General features: G+C 36.8%; 1 protein-coding gene across 7 annotated transcripts in view; it reads right to left on the reverse strand.

The window, feature by feature from the left end:
* Positions 1-20,461, reverse strand: part of AGMO (alkylglycerol monooxygenase) — a 504,195-nt gene that overhangs the window by 266,616 nt on the left and 217,118 nt on the right. For all 7 annotated transcript variants that reach the window (XR_009600465.1, XM_060414948.1, XM_060414949.1 and 4 more), the window contains exon 12: positions 19,084-19,189. Coding sequence is in view for 6 of the 7 variants with exons in the window: in XM_060414948.1 (XP_060270931.1) it covers positions 19,084-19,189 (106 nt within the window). In the remaining variant the exon portion in view is untranslated. The remainder of the gene's footprint in view (positions 1-19,083; positions 19,190-20,461) is intronic.

Below are 20,461 nucleotides of genomic sequence, written 5' to 3' on the forward strand. Positions count from 1 at the left end.
CCAACCTAAATAGCATATTCAAAAGCAGAGACATTACTTTGCCAACAATGGTCCTTCTAGTCAAGGCTATGGTTTTTCCTGTGGTCATGCATGGATGTGAGAGTTGGACTGTGGAGAAAGCTGAGTGCCAAAGAATTGATGCTTTTGAACTGTGGTGTTGGAGAAGACTCTTGAGAGTCCCTTGGATTGCAAGGAGATCCAACCAGTCCATTCTGAAGGAGATCAGCCCTGGGTGTTCTTTGGAAGGAATGATTCTAAAGCTGAAACTCCAATACTTTGGCCACCTCATGTGAAGAGCTGACTCACTAGAAAAGACCCTGATGCTGGGAGGGATTGGGGGCAGGAAGAGAAGGGGACGACAGAATATGAGATGGCTGGATGGCATCACCAACTCGATGGACATGAGTTTGGGTGAACTCCGGGAGTTGGTGATGGACAGGGAGGCCTGGAGTGCTGCTATTCATGGGGTTGCAAAGAGTCAGACACAACTGAGTGACTGAACTGAACTGAACCCTCCTATGCTGCCCGCTAGACCAAATTCCTTACAAATACCTAATTAAGTACTTAGTTTTGGAAGAAATAATGTAAAATACAGTGTAAAGTCTTGAAAATTCATATCAGTTTTTAATCTGTATCATCTAATTTCTGGATCCTTTATGTAAGCATAAAGAGAAGATAATACCACTGAGAAAGCAAACTTAGGAGTCATAAGCAAGGGCGTCAGGTGATAATCCTCCATCAGCTAGAGTGCTTTTCTCTGAGATTGCATGTCCAGATGGTTATTACCAGGTTTGTAGTCTTATTTGATCTCTTCAAGGAAGCCTTCTATTTGAAAGTTTTCTTCCTCCATGAAGAGACTGTTTCTATTGTCAGTGGGTTTACTACCAAATAGCTGGATTTTGCTCTTAGATTTGAACATATTTAGAAAAAGGTGGCACATGGGACATTTCATCTCAGATAAAAGGAATAAACTAATTAGTCACCTTTTCCTTTCTGTAACAAGTTGATCACAGGGAAGTAACTTTTAGAATGTTGTTAAAGACTACATATAGGGTTTTTGTTTTATATTATTTTGCTCAATACAAGGAATTTTGGCTTACCAATTACATGAAGAGCATATGGAGGATATTGAGAAGGAACAAGGCATTGTTTTTGAAAGATGGAAATTAAGTTGTTCAGCCTTGTTTTGTTTTGTTCTTGTTGTTGTTGATATGCTAATTTACCCAGGAAACTATTAGGCAAAATATAGGTATCTTTTTTACCTTCATTACATTGTGTCATACATATGACATTAGGTAGCCTACTGAAAAACTAAAGTTATTCTATGAATATGATAAAATTGAATCACATTTTAGGTACACTTGATAATTCAGCCATTTATTCATTTAGTTCTACTAACTAATATATTTCAACCTAGAAACCACACTGATTGGTAGGCAGATGTCTGCACATGTGGAGAGAGTTCTCATAAAAATTCAAATTTAAACTTATCTCTATGGTCTTTAAATATGATGATACTATCAAAGAAATAGACATAAAATTCCTTCCACATACCCACCATCATTATATAAATAGAAACCACATTACTTTAAGAGGAAGTAACAGGTGCTTACAGTTCCATTTAACTATAGACTAGGTTGTTCTGATAACTAAAATTCTGCATTTAATGGTGATTCTCTGAGAAAAATGAAATGGCAACCCATAGCATTGTTCTTGCCTGGGAAATCCCATGAACAGAGGAGCCTGGAGGGCTATAGTCCATGGGGTGGCAAACAGTCAGACTTAACCTAGTCACTAACTACCACCACCACCACCATCTCCACCATAGAGGAAAACAAAAGTCATAGCATTTCTTAAAGGCATGATTGAAACTTTTAGTGCCTGAAATTTTTTCTTCTTTTTAGCCAGTGGGAGGAACAAAAGCAGGCTTCCAGGAAGCATATCATGTACTCAGGAAGGAAAAGAACTTGTGCCAGGTGATAATTTGGATTACCTTTGTTACTATGCCTTTTAGTGGCTTTAGAAAAATCATTTCATTTTCATGCTCGAATAGCTGATGTGTTTTAGCAGAACACATAAATTTAAAAAAGCGATAGTATGTTATCAAATAAGAACTAACAAAAACTTACCAAATAACTATATTTATAAAGGAAAAAGTACTTATTGCAGTTTTTGTATTAAATAACTTATATACATATATAGCTAGAGAGAAAAAGAGTATCAAATGTACTACACTAACTCACCTTATATTCATAAGGTGGATTCTGATTTCCATTAACCTCGACTATCTTTACTTTTCAAACAATTAATATGACAGAAGAAATAACAGATGTTTTTTAGCTATTACCTTCAGAAAGGAGATCCCTATCTCCAGAATTTATAATCATTTGGCACAATCTATTAAAGGAATGAAAAGATACCCCCTATCGGAGCTCCAGCTTGTTCACTGTGGATAAAATAAATATAAGATCCAAATTTAACTCACTTTCAAAGGCATAGGAGTCAGTCTCCTAACGTGTCTTGCCTATTTTTAAAATTTTTATGATGGTAAATAAACCCTGGAAAATTCCTTCTTAGATTTTACCACCTGAAACTGCAGCTGTTGGCTGCCGCTATCAAAGCCTCACAACTCTAAACTCACGTGCAAACCTCATCAAGGGCAGACATTTCTAATTGATTCCAGAAGTATTTCTTTTGCTGAGATCAGGGGGCAAAGGAAGAATAATGAGCAGCTTTTTAGAGGGAATTGGGGGTTAGGGTGTTGAGGGGAGGGGGAGGGGAGTTTTCAAAATCTCAGGTTTGGCCAGAAATGCATAGCAATTTTACGGTCAATTGGCAAGAGCATCTGGAACCAGGCATTCTGGCCTCATAGTTGATGGTAGTGAAACCAGCTCACAGGCAACAGCAAGCCCATAATGAGTCTCTGTCATGTTCTAGTGGAAACCATGTTGACATTCTGCCAAATATCCCTGCACCTTTTTCTTGAGGTCAGGATTCCCCTTAGAGCCCTCATCTAGTATATGAAATCCTGTTCACCCATGCATCTTATTTTAGCCATTTTTAAAGGCAATGCCAAAAGAAGACTAAAAATTAGAACTCGTGTGTGTTTAATTCCTTGAATGCAAACAAGGCTTTATAACACAAGGCTGTGTTTGCTTTCATTGGGGGGGGGGGTATATTTCAAACGCAGTGGGCAATCTTGTTAGTGCATGGAGGGTGTCGGATGCTCAGGTCATAAATCATAGCACAGCGCACGGCACACTCAGGCTAGTGAAGGCAGAATTCGAGGCTCTTTGTTATTTCAAACGTATGACAGGTGATTATAAAAAAGGACAGGATTTCTTTTTTTTTTCTTTTTTCTTAATGCCAAGTCAAAAACCAAGGTGATGTGGAAATAATTTCTTATGAGTAAATGATGTTTACCTTAAGCTGCTGCTCGTAATTCACTATGCTGACATTGGTAGATTATGCCCACAAATAAGGCAGGTAAAAGGATAGCCATGAAAAATGTAGAGTTATGTGACTCACCAGGACGGAAACTGGTTCCACTGAACCAGGAAGGGGCAATGCAGAATGCTAGACTGCTAACATTCCTATACTTCTGTTTTTATCTAAGCAATATAATTAAGAGAGATGGTATCAATTTTAGAAGTCACTCAGAATTCCAAAGTTTGTGATACTGAAAAAAATTCAACATATTTGCTCTTGTGGTTAATCTATTCTTGGCACTCCTATTTTCAAACAAGAAAAGTTAAGCAGGCAGAAAATCAAGACCAAATAAACAAACAAAAACTATACAGAGAGAAATGCATTGTAAAACATATTTTCTAAAAAACTCAATATATTCATAGATAAAATTCTCCTTAAAACACCTATGCTCTGATGATTTGAGTATAAGTTAACAGAAATATATAAAATTATTAATAGCATTCTTCATAATATACATAATATTAAAAGGTGGATAAAAGTGCTTGATGGTGAAAATGTTCTTGAAGTGATAGTATTTGCAAAAGCAACCATACTTGTTAGATGTCTCTTCTTATACTTTTTAAATAAAAGCCTAAGGGAAAAGGGATGGGTGGGTAAATATAAGATATTTATACCTCTTAATTTTTAACCATCTTTATAGAATAAGATGATAAATAGAAAACTATTATAGATTAACATTTTCTCATATGTAGATTCAAAATTTATTTTGAAATCCCACACAAGGGTCAGTAAATTTCAGGAATTTTAATGTGCTCATCTACAATCCAGTGTCAAATGTTTCTTTCTTCTATCATAAGACAAAAGAGCAGCAGCATATTTTAATATTATTTTGTTTACTAAGTATTTTATAGAAAGAAAAATAAATTATTTCTAGAAAAAACACAGTCAGAAGATCTTTATTTAAAGGGGCATCATATAAATCATCCTAATCAGTTTATTTTCACTTGCTACTTAGCCTGCTCTGCATTCAATGCATTAAATATTTTTTAAGTACTCTTATAAAACTATAAATGAATGGACATGAGAGATACATATACACTATGAATGAGTTTACACACATAAAGCTCTCTGCATAGGACCTGGAGCAGAGTATTTGTTATTTGTGTGTGATAATATACCTTGAAATATGCATATCTTTAGATACTAAATATACAAGGAATATAAGGGAAAATGAAAGAATAAAAACATGTCAAAAGAAACTGGCAGTAATACTTAATCTGAATTAGAGGTGAAGACAAAAGAATGAATAAGTTTATTATCAGTTCAGTTCAGTCAGTCATTTGTGTCTGACTCTTTGCGACCTCATGGACTGCAACACACCAGGCCTCCCCGTCCATTACCAACTCCAGGAGCTTACTCAAACTCATGTCCATTGAGTCGGTGATACCATCCAACCATCTCATCCTCTGTTGTCCCTTTTTCCTCCCACCTTCAATCTTTCCCAGCATCAGGGTCTTTTCAAATGAGTCAGTTCTTTACATGAGGTGGCCAAAGTATTGGAGTTTCAGCTTCAGCATCAGTCCTTCTGATGAATATTCAGGACTGATTTCCTTTAGGATGGACTGGTTGGATCTCCTTGCAGTCCAAGGGACTCTCAAGAGTCTTCTCCAAGACCACAGTTCAAAAGCATGAATTCTTCAGCACTCAGCTTTCTTTATGGTCCAACTCTCACATCCATACATGACTACTGGAAAAACCATAGCTTTGACTAAACAGACCTTTGTTGGCAAAGTAACGTCTCTGCTTTTTAATATGCTGTCTAGGTTGGTCATAGCTTTTTTTCCAAGGAACAAGCATCTTTTAATTTCATGGCAGCAGTCACCATCTGTAATCATTTTGGAGTCCCCCAAAATAAAGTCTGTCACTGTTTCCATTGCCTCCCCATCTATTTGCCATGAAGTGATGGGACTGGATGCCATGATCTTAGTTTTTTGAATGTTGAGTTTTAAGCCAATTTTTTTACTCTCCTCCTTCACTTTCATCAAGAGGCTCTTTAGTTCTTTGCTTTCTGCCATAAGGATGGTGTCATCCAACTGCACGTCTAAGGTTATTGATATTTCTCCTGGCAATCTTGATTCCAGCTTGTGTTTCATCCAGCCCAGTGTTTCTCATGATGTACTCTGCATAGAAGTTAAATAAGCAGGGTGACAATATACAGCCTTGAAGTATTCCTTTCCTGATTTGGAACCAGTCTGTTGTTCCATGGCCAGTTCTAACTGTTGCTTCCTGGCCTGCATAGAGATTTCTCAGGAGGCAGGTCAGGTGGTCCGGTATTCCCATTTCTTTAAAAATTTTACACAGTTTGTTGTGAGCCACACAGTCAAAGTTTATTATATGAATACATCAAAAAATCTAAAGGAAATTTGCTAATAATATCAATGTGTGTTTATTCTATTCTGTGGCTGTCACATATTTTCCTCAAAATAAAACTCTCTAATGTCCTATAAAACATATTGTCTTATATGTCACATATAAGTAGTTTTCAAATTTCTCAATTCACAGAGTACACAAGGTTTTACTTTCTGGAACTGTGATCTGGTTGGTGAAGTGGCTTACATTCACCTTCTGGATAAATAGCTAGTGGTAGTTTAGTCACTAACTTGTGTCCAACTCTTGGAACCCTCCAGGCTACTCTGTCCATAGGATTTTCCAGGCAAGTATACTCGAGCGTGTTGTCATTTCCTTCTCCAGGGAATCTTCCTGACTCAGGGATAGAACTCAGGTCTCCTGTACTGCGGGCAGATTCTTTACTGACTGAGCTACCAGGGAAGCTCAAAGATAAATAGCTACTGAACAGAAAGTAATGGCTAATAATTGCATTGTTTAATAGAAGCCGCAATTCTCTGTAACATAGCATCATAGATACAGAAGCTTTCCAGTACATTTTAGCAGTTCTGCTATGATGTAAAGATTTTGAATTAATTTTAAGTGTGAGTACTCTCTCCTAAAATAGGATACAAGAAATTCTGATAGATGTATTTAAAACTTAGTCAATAAATGATAAATAAGTCATGCTTGTGGAATTAAAGTTCACATTATATGTTTTATATTTTTTCATAATTATAGATAAGATTCATATAGACTTATGCTAGTAGTTACAAGAAGAACTGTAGCTGGATATATTTAGCACTATGTATGGGGGAAAAGTATATATTTATCTGAATTAGTAATAATGAATGATTTAGTAATTCCATCTTTATGTGTGGAGGTAGTATACAATTATATGGGCAACCAACTCCCATATTCTTGCCTGGGAAATCCCATGGATGGAGGAGCCTGGCAGACTACAGTCCATGGTGCTTCAATGAGTCGGACACACCTTGAGTGACTTCACCTTCACTCTATGGAAATAAAATCCATCTGAGTTCAATACAGGGGTAGTGAGACAAACTACAAGCTAGGGAAAGCTTTTTAACAAATGTGATGAAAGAATGGTATCCTACATAGAATTTCTTAAAAGCAGAAGAACTAAATAACAACTGAATAGGGAAATGGGTAATGACATACACGGGCATATCACTGGTAAAGAAAAAATAAATAACCAATAAAGATGGAATAATGGCCATCCTCAGGAATAAGCCAAAGAATAGTTATTAGGAATATATTGAGCAATCATTTAATCTCCAAAAAGAAACAAAAGTTAAGATATCTGACAATTTCAATTTTGGAGAGGTAGTGTATACTCTTTCAGTGGTAAATTTTAAAATCACTTTGGAAAAGTAATTTGCATTCTCTTAAACTCCAGAAGTTGGTGATGGACAGGGAGGCCTGGCATGCTGCAATTCATGAGGTTGCAAAGAGTCGGACACGACTGAGCGACTGAACTGAACTGAACTGAAGAATGTAATCAGGCTACATTTCCTATAATCCAGCAATTCCATATCCAGCTGTATAACCCTAGAGAAACCATATATATTTCACATTCACTAGATGTGTGCATGGATTTTCACTGTAGCATTGTAAAAGCTGGAAGCAAACACTGGAGAATGGATACTGGATATAGTTATATAACATGTATAGAATCTACAACCACATGCAGCTAAAAGGATACATTTTAGAAAGAAGATATTCAGTAAATTAAAGGAAATTGCAGGAAACTATGTATAATATGGTATCATTGTATTATACTCAAAAAGCTTTAAAATAAATTAAATATTGTTTAGTGATAAGTTCAAGAATATATGGAAAAATTGGGGTTTGTTTAGAAAAAAGCATGGCAACGTAAACGTACCGTACAGAACAATGGCAGTATGTGTGGGAGTGTGAAATAGAGCAGGATCACCCAGGTAGCAGGTCATGGTGTTAATAATACCTCACTGGTATTGTAACATTTAGTTTTAAGGTGGGTGGCTTTAATTTTATTGTCTTTTAAAAGTTACTTTATATGATTTAGTGTATAATAAATACTATATAATGGAAAAAGTTATGAGTTGATATGAAGAAAGTATTATTTTAAACAGAGCTATAATTCACAAATGCAAACTCTGTATAGTTGATAAAATATTTGAGGCTTGAATAATATTAAAATAGATTAGTGAAAACTGTATACTATGAATGTTTATAAGTCAGTGTATGTGTATGCATGTGTTATTTTCCCCCTTAAATCCATAAGTTAAGTTTATGGTAGACTAGTATGTATTTCATGATTAAACGTTGGGTGATTATGATTATGAGGCCTCATGATTATGAGGCCAGGTGTATAGCTGAAAAAAATCAACTAAGATGTCTCCAGACAAACATGTCTATGTCCTGTGATAAACTAATCATCAATGTGAGATACACCTAAATAATATAAAATCCATGTGTGGTAGACTGGCATACTCTTTTATAATTGACTATTCTTCTAATCAAGAGATGGAGTCTACTTTCCCAATCCTTGAACAGCGACTGGCCTGGTGATGTTCTTTGACCAATGGAATATGGCAGGACTGACACTTTTTGAGTTTCAGAGCCTTGGCTCCAAGAAGTGTGGCAGATTCCATTGTCATGAACCTGAAACTGCCATGTTAAAAACCTGGTCTGGTTTACTAGAGAGTGAGAGGTCTCATGGAGTGAAAATAAAGATGTTCCCACTAACAGCCAAAATGGAGCCCCCTCATGTGACCCTTTTGTATGTCCAGCACAGCTGACCTCTAAGCTGAATATAATCTGATGAATGAGTTTACATTAAAGCAGCAATGGAAATACCCCAGAACTGTGAGAAATAATAAATCTTCATCATTTTAAGCCATTAAGTTTTGGGTTCTTTTTTATATAGTAATGGATAACTTAAACACCAAAGAAGGTTGAATGTTACTTTAAAAAAAAGAAGAAAGGAAGACCTATGAATGTGATACCAAGAACTGCTAAGCCTCTCTTCACTTTCTGACGCATGTATTTTAATCAACCATTTGGGTAACAAGGGACTTCTGACTACCTATGACTTGTCATTTGAAGTCACTCAAAATTCAGAATTCTATGTCAGGTGAAAAAGTCCAGCAACTTGCTCTCCTCCATTTTGGTGAGTAACAGCTACCAAGAAGGGAATGTGAGTGTCCACTCAATAGTTACTGAATCAATAAATAGTTGTTAAAGAGTCTTGACTATATTGTCTTGACCATATTCTATTGGCCAGAAGCATCCATAAGTCTCACCCACATTCTGGGGAGGGGAGTACACAGGCTGACAGGTCATAAACAGCAGTGGCGGGAATCATGGGGCCACTCAAGGTTCTGAGTGTCACAGTTAGAGAAGGTACAGACAGTAACTCAGACATATATATATATATGTGTGTGTGTGTGTTAATATACACATTTATATATTTAAATATATATATTTCCACTATTTTCCTTCCTGTTTGCTGAATTTTATAAATATATATATTTATAAAACATATATATATATATATATATATATATATTCAGTTCAGTTCAGTCGCTCAGTCATGTCTGACTCTTTGCGACCCCATGAATCCCAGCACGCCAGGCCTCCCTGTCCATCACTATCTCCCGGAGTTCACTCAGACTCACATCCATCGAGTCAGTGATGCCATCCAGCCATCTCATCCTCTGTCGTTCCCTTCTCCTCTTGCCCCCAATCCCTCCCAGCATCAAAGTCTTTTCCAGTGAGTCAACTCTTCGCATAAGGTGGCCAAAGTACTGGAGTTTCAGCTTTAGCATCATTCCTGCCAAAGAAATCCCAGGGTTGATCTCCTTCCGAATGGACTGGTTGGATCTCCTTGCAGTCCAAGGGAATCTCAAGAGTCTTCTCCAACACCACAGTTCAAATGCATCAATTCTTCAGCACTCAGCCTTCTTCACAGTCCAACTCTCACATCCATACATGACTACTGGAAAAACCATAGCCTTGACTAGATGGACCTTAGTCGGAAAAGTACTCTGCTTTTGAATATGCTATCTAGGTTGGTCATAACTTTTCTTCCAAGGAGTAAGCCTCTTTTAATTTCATGGCTGCAGTCACCATCTACAGTGATTTTGGAGCCCCCCAAAATAAAGTCTGACACTGTTTCCACTGTTTCCCATTAGATAATGATAAATACTAAAGTGAAAAACAAGTCAGGAGCAGAGGAGGCAGAATTAGAAAATAACAAAAAAAATGGTGCCCAAGGAAGGCTGGTGGAATTTCAGTTCAGACCTGATACGAGGGGAAGGCCAGGTGGATTCCTGGGAAAGAAAAGGTAAAGGAAAAATCAAGAGCAAAGTTTCAAGACCGGGTAGACTGAGCACATTCCTAGAGCACTGCACATGCCTGGAATTCAGCAAGCAAGAAGGAAAGTAGTGGAAATATTTTTGGAGGCTCCAAAATCACTGACAATGGTGACTGCAGCCATAAAATTAAAGACCTTTCCTCCTTAAAAGAAAAGCTATGACCAACATAGACAGCATATTAAAAAGCAGAGACATTACTTTACCAACAAAGGTCTATCTAGTCAAAGCTCTGGTTTTTCCAGTCACGTATGGATGTGAGAGTTGGACTATAAATAAAGCTGAGCGCCTAAGAAATTGATGCTTTTGAACTGTGGTGTTGGAGAAGACTCTTGAGAGTCCCTTGGACTGCCAGGAGATCCAACCAGTCCATCCTAAAGGAAATCAGTCCTGAATATTCATTGGAAAGACTGATGCTGAAGCTGAAACTCCAATCCTTTGGCCACCTGAAGTGAAGAACCGACTCATTGGAAAAGACCCTGATGCTGGGAACTATTGAAGGCAGGAGGAGAAGGTTGGATCTCATCCAACAGAGGATGAGATGGTTGGATGGCATCACCAACACAATGGACATGAGTTTGAGTAAGCTCCGGGAGTTGCTGATGGACAGGGAAGGCTGGCGCGCTGCAGTCCATGGGGTCGCAAAGAATGAACATGACTGAGTGACTGATCTGAACTGATCCTGGATGAGCCTGGCTGTAACAGGTGAAAGCTTTTAAAGGAGGGTCTGAGCCTTCCCCAAAGGGAGAGTTTCTCCTTGGAGCCTGATGAAGTAGACCATCATGTGGAGGAAGCCCACATGGCCAGGACCCACAGGCGGCCTCGGGGACCTCAAGGGCAGCCTCCTGTCAAAAGCCCCAGAAAGTGAGGCCCCAAGTCATACGAGTGCAAAGCAATGAATTCTGTCAACAACCTGAGAAAGCTGGAAATGGATTTTTCCATAGTTAAACCCCAAGATGAAAATGCTATCTAGCCAACACCTGCAATGCAGCCTTTTGAGACCCAAAGCAGAGAGATGAGTATGAAGTTTAAACAGTGCCTGGCCTCCCAATCTCTGGAAACTGTTAGACAGTGAATGTGTTTAGCATTAAGCGATTAAATTTGTGGTAAGTTTTTCCAGAAATCAAAAATTAACACTACACTTATTAAAATCAAGCTCCACACAGACAAGGCTTTTGCTGTGCTTTTGCCCAGCCCAGGCAATCACTGAGTACTGAATAAATGTTTCCTTTAGTCACTTAGAGCATTAGGCAAGCTGGTTCTGTCTTCTGCAAGGATTTATTTATCTGGGCTTTTCTTACTAGGTTCATCTCACCACTCAGGCCATTCATGGTCACCCTTGCCCCCAGACCTTTCCCTGTAATCTCCCTTCAGCCAATCAAGTGCTCTTCACCTTCCCCTCTGCTTGTTCAAATCCTACCCACCTCTTGTGTGCATCTTCAGCAGATACCAGTTTGTTTACCATTTAAAAATGATGGGGCTTCCCTGGTGGCTCAGACGATAAAGAATCTGCTCCAGGTCTGTCCCTGTGTCATAAATATCCTCTGGAGAAGAGAATGGCTACCCAGTCCAATATTCTTGCCTGGAGAATTCCATGAACAAGGCTACAGTCCATGGGGTTGCAGAGAGTCAAACATGACTGAGCCAGTAACATTTTTTACAGTGATATGCTTCCATCTTAATGATTTCAACAAAAAGTGTAAATCAGATTTTTTAAAAATTTTGAGGTCCAAATTTATAGACATGGCATGTCCTTTTGGGATCAACTAATAAGCAGATATTCTCAGGTTCATGTTTTCATTGCTTTAAATGATGTAGTCCTCAAAATATTATTTTAAATGTATGTATGTAGTTTGTATGGGTATATTATATAGATAAGTTGATACAATTATTACTTACATGCCAGATATTATGGTAGGTTTTACAGACTATCTTCTTACTCCTTTGAATATAAAAATAAACTTTCATATGTTTTTTATTCTCCTTTTTCATGGAGAGAATTAAGGTGTGTTTATTTTAGATAATCACTCAGGGTCATAAAACCAATTGGCAGAGCTGGAGATGGCACTTAGATTTGTGTGACTTCAAAATCAATGTTTTTTTTTTTTTTTCCCCAGTATTCTAAGCTATCTCCAATGCTCAAACTACTGCACAATTGCACTCATCTCACACGCTAGTAAAGTCATGCTCAAAATTCTCCAAGCCAGAATGGCATTGAAACATGTATACTATCATGTAAGAAATGAATCACCAGTCTATGTTCGATACAGGATACATGATGCTTGGGGCTGGTGCACGGGGAAGATCGAGAGAGATGATATGGGGTGGGAGGTGGGAGGGGGGTTCAGGATTGGGAACTCATGTACACCCGTGGCAGATTCATGTCAATGTATGGCAAAACCAATACAGTATTGTAAAGCAAAATCAAGTAAAAATAAAAATTAAAAAAAAAACAATTCTCCAAGCCAGGCTTCAGCAATACGTGAACCGTGAACTTCCAGATGTTCAAGCTCGTTTTAGAAAAGGCAGAGGAACCAGAGATCAAATTGCCAACATCCGCTGGATCATGGAAAAAGCAAGAGAGTTCCAGAAAATCATCTATTTCTGCTTCATTGACTATGCCAAAGCCTTTGACTGTGTGGATCACGATACACTGTGGAAAATTCTGAAAGAGACGGGAATACCAGACCACCTGACCTGCCCCTTGAGAAACCTATATGCAGGTCAGGAAGCAACAGTTAGAACTGGACATGGAACAACAGACTGGTTCCAAAGAGGAAAAGGAGTAAGTCAAGGCTATAGATTGTTACCCTGCTTATTTAACTTATACACAGAGTACATCATGAGAAACGCTGGACTGGAAGAAGCACAAGCTGGAATCAAGATTGCCAGGAGAAACATCAATAACTTCAGATGTGCAGATGACACCACCCTTAGGGCAGAAAGTGAAGAGGAACTAAAAAGCCACTTAATGAAAGTCAAAGAGGAGAGTGAAAAAGTTGGCTTAAAGCTCAACATTCAGAAAACAAAGATCATAGCATCTGGTCCCATCACTTCATGGGAAGGAGATCGGGAAACAGTGGAAATAGTGTCAGACTTTATTTTGGGGGGGCTCCAAAATCATGGCAGATGGTGATTGCACCCATAAAATTAAAAGATGCTTACTCCTTGGAAGGAAAGTTATGACCAATCTAGATAGCATATTCAAAAGCAGAGATATTACTTTGCCAACAAAGGTCCGTCTAGTCAAGGCTATGGTTTTTCCTGTGGTCATGTATGGATGAGAGAGTTGGACTGTGAAGAAAGCTGAGTGCCAAAGAATTGATGCTTTTGAACTGTGGTGTTGGAGAAGACTCTTGAGAGTCCCTTGGACTGCAAGGAGATCCAACCAGTCCATTCGGAAGGAGATCAGCCCTGGGATTTCTTTGGAAGGAATGATGCTGAAGCTGAAACTCCAATACTTTGGCCACCTCATGCAAAGAGTTGACTCATTGGAGAAGACTCTGATGCTGGGAGGGATTGGGAGCAGGAGGAAAAGGGGACGACAGAGGATGAGATGGCTGGATGGCATCACTGACTCAATGGACATGAATTTGAGTGAAGTCCAGGAGTTGGTGATGGACAGGGAGGCCTGACACGCTGCGATTCATGGGGTCACAAAGATTCAGACATGACTGAGCAACTGAACTGAACTGAAATGAAACTATCTCCTTAATTAAATAAAAAGTTAATGAAACAAAATATATATAGTATCAAATTATATGCAAACAAGTATTTCTCATTATCTTATATACCTATATAGTTATCAAAATATCTACTTATCTTTCACTTTGCTATCTTCTCTTTAAGTGTCTATAAGGTTAGACACCTTTAAGCCTACTGATAAAATCTATCACAAATCCACAGGTGATTTTAGAACAAATTATACCTGAGTCAACAGAAAAGAAAAATGTGTGTGCTTATGTGAGTTATAAATGAGGGATGAAAAGAATAAAGGGATTGCTTTCATGTCAAATTTCGTATCCATAATACAGCAAGTTTTGAAGAAAAAAATTATGTGAGTCAGTCAATATACTTATTGATCTATCCAAAGAGAAATGTACAAGGGCACAGACTCATTGTTGCAGAAACTAGATAGACAACTGTATACTGGTATAGCAGTAAATTTTATTTATAAATACCAAGAGAACCACGCCCTTACTTAATGTTCTGTGGATCCAAGCTAAAGAGGACAAAAACTTCCATAGGTACTCACAGGATCAGATTCAAATTCTACTCTGTATTTCTGACTTGTAATTACCTAAGGGCTCTTTTACAATCTAAGTGAAAAATAATTTAAGGCCAATTCTCCAGTCTGTGTACGCTTGTGTACATGAGTTTTTAGCTGTAAGTGTGACCGGCAGTATGCCTGTTTAGTATAGAACTGTTGTCATGCACACCTATGAAATTTGGCTTACATAATAAAGCAATATAACAACCTGCCACCAGTCCTTGAGACAAATATAGAAGTCACAGGGCTACTAGTTGATGTTGCCAACATATACAACATTGATTTATAAAAGAAAGAGAGGATTAATTACTTCAGTGTCAGTTATTCTAGTGATAGATTCAAGGAAAATTGACGAGAACACTGTGTCCTTGTAGGATAATCACTCCTGTCACTCATTCCTAATTTATAATGAATGGAGTTACTAAGGCCATGCATTAGGTTTTTGTACAGCTTGTGGGTGCAAAGAACTGGTTTAGTAAAACTCTGATAAATGGTAAAGATGTACATAAATTTCTAAGATACAAAAGTGTGAGGAAAACACAAATTTGAAATTCACAGTTAAGAAATAAGAATTGCTAACTGTTTCTAATTTTTTGAACTTTAAAAAGGCTCCCCAGGTACAAAAAGTTGATAATAAAATACTTGTCTAGTCTTTACCATCTAGTTATTGACCTCTAGTCACAGAAGACTTATTCAGGTTTAATCTTGGAAATTCAGTGGTTCAATATATACTTTAATGATGATACCAGTAGTGCAAATACTTTTTATAACAATAATAATAGCAATATGAATAATGATAACTAAAATATACCAAGTGCTTCCTATGTTCTTTGTGTCATTCAATTTTTCCACCAAGCCACATGGTGTAGATATCATTATTATACCACATTAAGGACATGTTTTAGTGGCAAATCGCAGGCAATACCTGCTCTTGAAGAAGTGGCCAGGTGTGTGCCTTTCTGGAAATATTTTGCCATGGTCCTCCCTTCCCTGAATCATAAACCAAAGATAATTCAGAGGCAACTTTTTCACACTATGAGTCTTTTCAAAACTTTGCAGTTAAATCAATAAGACTTTTTAGCTCTCCACATTTTTCAAGGTACTTTTGCTACATTGCATCTGAAATTTCATCTAAACCCCTTCAGGTAGCTGAATACTGCTGTCAATACACAGAAGAAAGCATTGCTCAGTGCTCAAGAGCTATGGTGTCAGACTGCCTGTGTTGTATCCTGCCTTCTATGCATACTACCTATGTGAATTCAAACAGTGAGTCAACCTGTTACTCCATTTGCCATTATAAAAATAAATAATAGTTACCAAATCATGAGTTTGATATGAGGGCTAAATGGAATAATGCAAATATGCTGTTTAGAACATAGTATAAGTTCCATGCACATTAGTTCTCATGAAACCTATCTTATAGGTAGATGATCTGAGGCACAAAATCCAATGTCCAACAAAGTGAGTATCAAGCTAAGAATTAATAACCATAATTTTATGGTCAACATTGTTGCTTCTTCTCAACCCCATGTCAGTTGTTCCCAAACTTCATTTTGGATCTTGTGACAAGCCAAAGAATTATTTCAAGGGATCCTTAAGTTTATATAAAATAATAATAATAGAACCTAACATTAAATAGCACGTTTAAAAGCAGAGACATTACTTTAGCAGCAAAGGTTCGTCTAATCAAAGCTACGGTTTTTCCAGTAGTCATGTATGGATGTGAGAGTTGGACTATAAAGAAAGCTGAGTGCTGACGAATTGATGCTTTTGAACTGTGGGGTTGGAGAAGACTCTTGAGAGTCCCTTGGACTGCAAGGAGATCCAACCGCTACATCCTAAACGAAATCAGTCCTGAATATTCATTGGAAGGACTGATGCTGAAGCTGAAACTCCAATACTTTGGCCACCTGATGTAAAAAACTGGCTCACTGGAAAAGACCCTGATGCTGAGAAAGATTGAGGGCAGGAGGAAAAGGGGACGACAGAGGATGAGATGGCTGGATGGCATCACCGACACGATGAACATTAATTTGAGTAAACTCCAGGAGTTGGTGATGGACAGGGAGGCCTGGTGTACTGCAGTCCATGGCTTTGCAGAGTCAGACACAACTGAGTGACTGAACTGAACTGAGCTGTACATTTATTAAGCACGTACTATGTGTTAAGCACTGTACTAAATTTCTTACATAGATTGTCACATTTAATTCTCAAAACCCTATTTGATAGACATTATTAGTTTCTCCCTTTACAGATGAGGAAGTTAAGGCCAAGAATCTTTAAGTGATCAAGTAACTGCAGGGACACACAGCCAGTAAGTTCCTGAGCCAGGAATCAAATTTAGACAATGTGGCTCAAGTCTTAACATTCACTTTCACCTACTGACTAACTTACATAAAAAGATAGCATTTCAACCCTAGATTTCATCCCAGTCAAAAGTTGGATCCTTCACCATCCCACCATCAAATACCCCAGTGTTTTTGTAATCATATATTTTCACATTTACAACATGGATAACTTAAGAACCTACATTCTCTCATTGTTTTGGAGCATTTAAGATAAACTATCACAATATACCCAAGAGTAGGTTTATTAAGTGGAATTACTCTGTTTCATCCCTACAATTAGAATATCTTCCCTTCTACAGAATGTGAAAACGCTATGATTTTAGATTTTAAGGTTTTTTGGCATTTATATTTCTAAACTTCATTAAACATGTACAGTTTACGCTTTTTCATTTCAATTTTGGGTTGTAACCTCAAGAAACAAAATATATGTAGATGTATAAATTTTATTTAATGCCTACTTAAATACATAGATTAGATGATATCCAATATACCAATTCTAAGATTTAATGCTTCATCATTTTTAATTCAGATACTTTTAGAAATAGAATTATATTTACATGGTTCATAAAGTTTAAGGTACAAAAATATTAGCTTAATGAATAATCTTTCCTCTAGTCCTTTCTTCAAGCCACACAGTTCACTTTCCCACAGACAACCATTTATTAGAATCTTGACTATATTTCTGGAAATGTCTGCAAACATGCAAAAATATTTATATGCATATTACTCCCCTTCCTCATTTGTATACAATGTGCTTTGTATGGCAGCACACTTCACATATTTCACAGACTCTCCTGTATCATGTCTTATTCCCTCTCTCCATTTTATATATATATATATATATATATATATATATATATATATATATATATATTTACACACACACACACACATACACCTGTTGTTATTATTGTTTAGTTGCTAAGCCATGTCCGACTCTGCCACCCCATGGACTGTAACCCTCCAGGCTCCTCTGTCCATGGGATTTCCCAGGCAAGAATACTGGAGCGGGTTGCCATTTTCTTCTCCATGGGATCTTCCTGACTCAGAGATCAAACCTCCATCTCTTGCACTGCAGACAGATTCTTTACTGCTGAGCCAGTAGGGAAGGCCATCCCTATGATGGAGCAAGCTCAAATATATATGCATTTTTAATAAATGCTCCATACTGGTATTAAAGACTTCCCTGTTTCCTCTGCTAAATGCATATTCTTCTTCATTATGTTAACCATAATTTTTAAGCAGTTTCCTATTAATGGCTTAATAGGACATTAATGATTGTTAATGACTGTATTCAGCATTCCATTACAAATGACTAATATCCCATATACATTAATTCACACACATATATCATTTGTGTAGCATAAATTCCTAGGAGTGAAGTTGGATCAAAGGGTAAGAGTATTTGCAATTTGACACATATCACTGAATTCTCTTCCAAACAGTCAGTCCCAACTCATAACTTTTACTCAGTTATGAAAGTGTCTACTTCAATTTTTCCATTAACATTGGAGAAAATGTTAGCATTTATGTTTTATGCTTAAATAAGGTTACACAATGCACATTCCAGGGATGTTGGCAGGTTTCTTAGCACCAAAGTTAAACGATATAACCTTAAATTTAAAAGACTAAAACCTTGTCCATTAAAGCATTAGTGGTATAAATAATATTTTAAACAGACATCTAAGATCTGAAGTCATAAATATGTATTCAAAGTTTCTATGTAGTTCTTAGAAGACAAGTTTTATTCCTAACAACACAAGGTCAAATTAAACATATTTTCAGTTGTAGAAAGATCTCAATGACATTAATGATTTAATTTCTAAAGAATTATTAATTTGTAGGTACTTGACAAAATGTCTCTTTTTGGGGGACTAAATATCTTAATCACAATTTTTACTTAAGAGCCTAAAAAGGAAAAGTCTCAAATGGTGCAGTCTCTGCCAAGAACTTTTTTGTAAAAATCACTTTTGCTACTTGTTGAGAAAAAACTATATGGCCTAATTTCTTTATAAACATCATGTGATGCAATCTGTCCAACTGTTTTATGAAGGTTAATGATATCAATCCAAATTTAGAGAACAAAAAACTGAGACTCAGCAATATTAACTAGCTCAAGGGAACACAACAAGTAAGTACTATAAGTGAATGGGTGAAAATCTCCCACATGTAATAGTCACAGAATAAATAGACAAAAACATTGTTGAATGGATGAATTAAATATGCAACCAATTTTTAATCTTGCTACAGCTATCTAAAGCAAATATCTTACCTCAAAAGCAAATGACAAAGAAGAGATGCAAGGTTTCAGATGACCTGATCTACAGAGAATTAGGAACACCAAGCAACGGAAAGTTTCCAGAACAGCTGCCTTAGGTCTGAAATAAAATGTCATTTACATGCATTACTTTTGAATGTTCTTTATTTTCCTGTTATATAATAAAATGTATTGGTTTATTAATATATTTATTTTCATAACTATAAATTATTAATAAATCACTTATTATTTTAATAATTAATAACTTGTTTTCATTTTCAATAAACCCCTAGTTTTTTAATATACTCGAGGAGTATGTACCTCTGAAGCTATTTGTAAACAGGCATTAAACTAAGACACAAAATGCATCTTTTTAAAGAAAATCTATTATTGATCAATGTATTACTTAGTTTGAGCATTGATGAAGTGGGGTGAAACATTTTCAACTAACAAATAAAATATCAGACTACTAAATTTCTAGGGTTTAGAGACTAGACTCCCCTCACTCACCCAATATCTTAATATTTCATTCATTTAATAAATGACTACTTAGGAGGGCTGATATAGTTAACTAGCCTAAAATAATGAATGCTTGAATAGTGAAATATTGGGAACATGATAATATGTTGTTAATTCTGATATTATAGGTAGCATGAATATAAATCTTTGTCAATAATTTTGTGATGAATGTTTTCTTTATAATACAGAATACAGAATAATACAGAATTCTTGAAACTCAAATTATGACATACATAAAATAGGTATGTGTATTTAAAACAAAGTTGAGGGTCATACATAGGCATTTATAAATTACCTTATAATAGCAGTAGTGAACAGCTGCTTTATCAGATTCAAATAGGCTTCACAATGAATTCAACCAACACTTCTTGTAGAATTAAATATTTTCATAAAAGGCAAATGGTATTTTTATGACAGGTACATTTTCTAATAAAATATTATTGAACTAATACCATTATAATATAGCTATATTTTATTTAGTAATTTAGAATATAGTAGTATGATTTTTCGGAGAAGGCACTGGCAACCCACTCCAGTACTCTTGCCTGGAGAATCCCATGGACAGAGGAGCCTGGTAGGCTGCAGTCCATGGCGTCGCGAAAAGTTGGACACGACTGAATAACTTTACTTTAAATTTTCCCTTTCATGCATTGGAAAAGGAAATGGCAACCCACTCCAGTGTTCTTCCTGGAGAATCCCAGGGACGGGGGAGCCTGGTGGGCTGCCGTCGATGGGGTCGCTCTGAGTCGGGCACGACTGAAGCGACTTAGCAGCAGCAGCAGCATGAGTTTTGTGTATGTGCAAAAAGTTACGAAATTTTTCCCTTTGTAAAATAATTTTGTATCATCACTGTAAACTATTTTCTAATTGATAT

The sequence above is a fragment of the Ovis aries genome, chromosome 4 (assembly GCF_016772045.2).
Source record: "Ovis aries strain OAR_USU_Benz2616 breed Rambouillet chromosome 4, ARS-UI_Ramb_v3.0, whole genome shotgun sequence".
Lineage (NCBI taxonomy): Eukaryota > Metazoa > Chordata > Mammalia > Artiodactyla > Bovidae > Ovis > Ovis aries.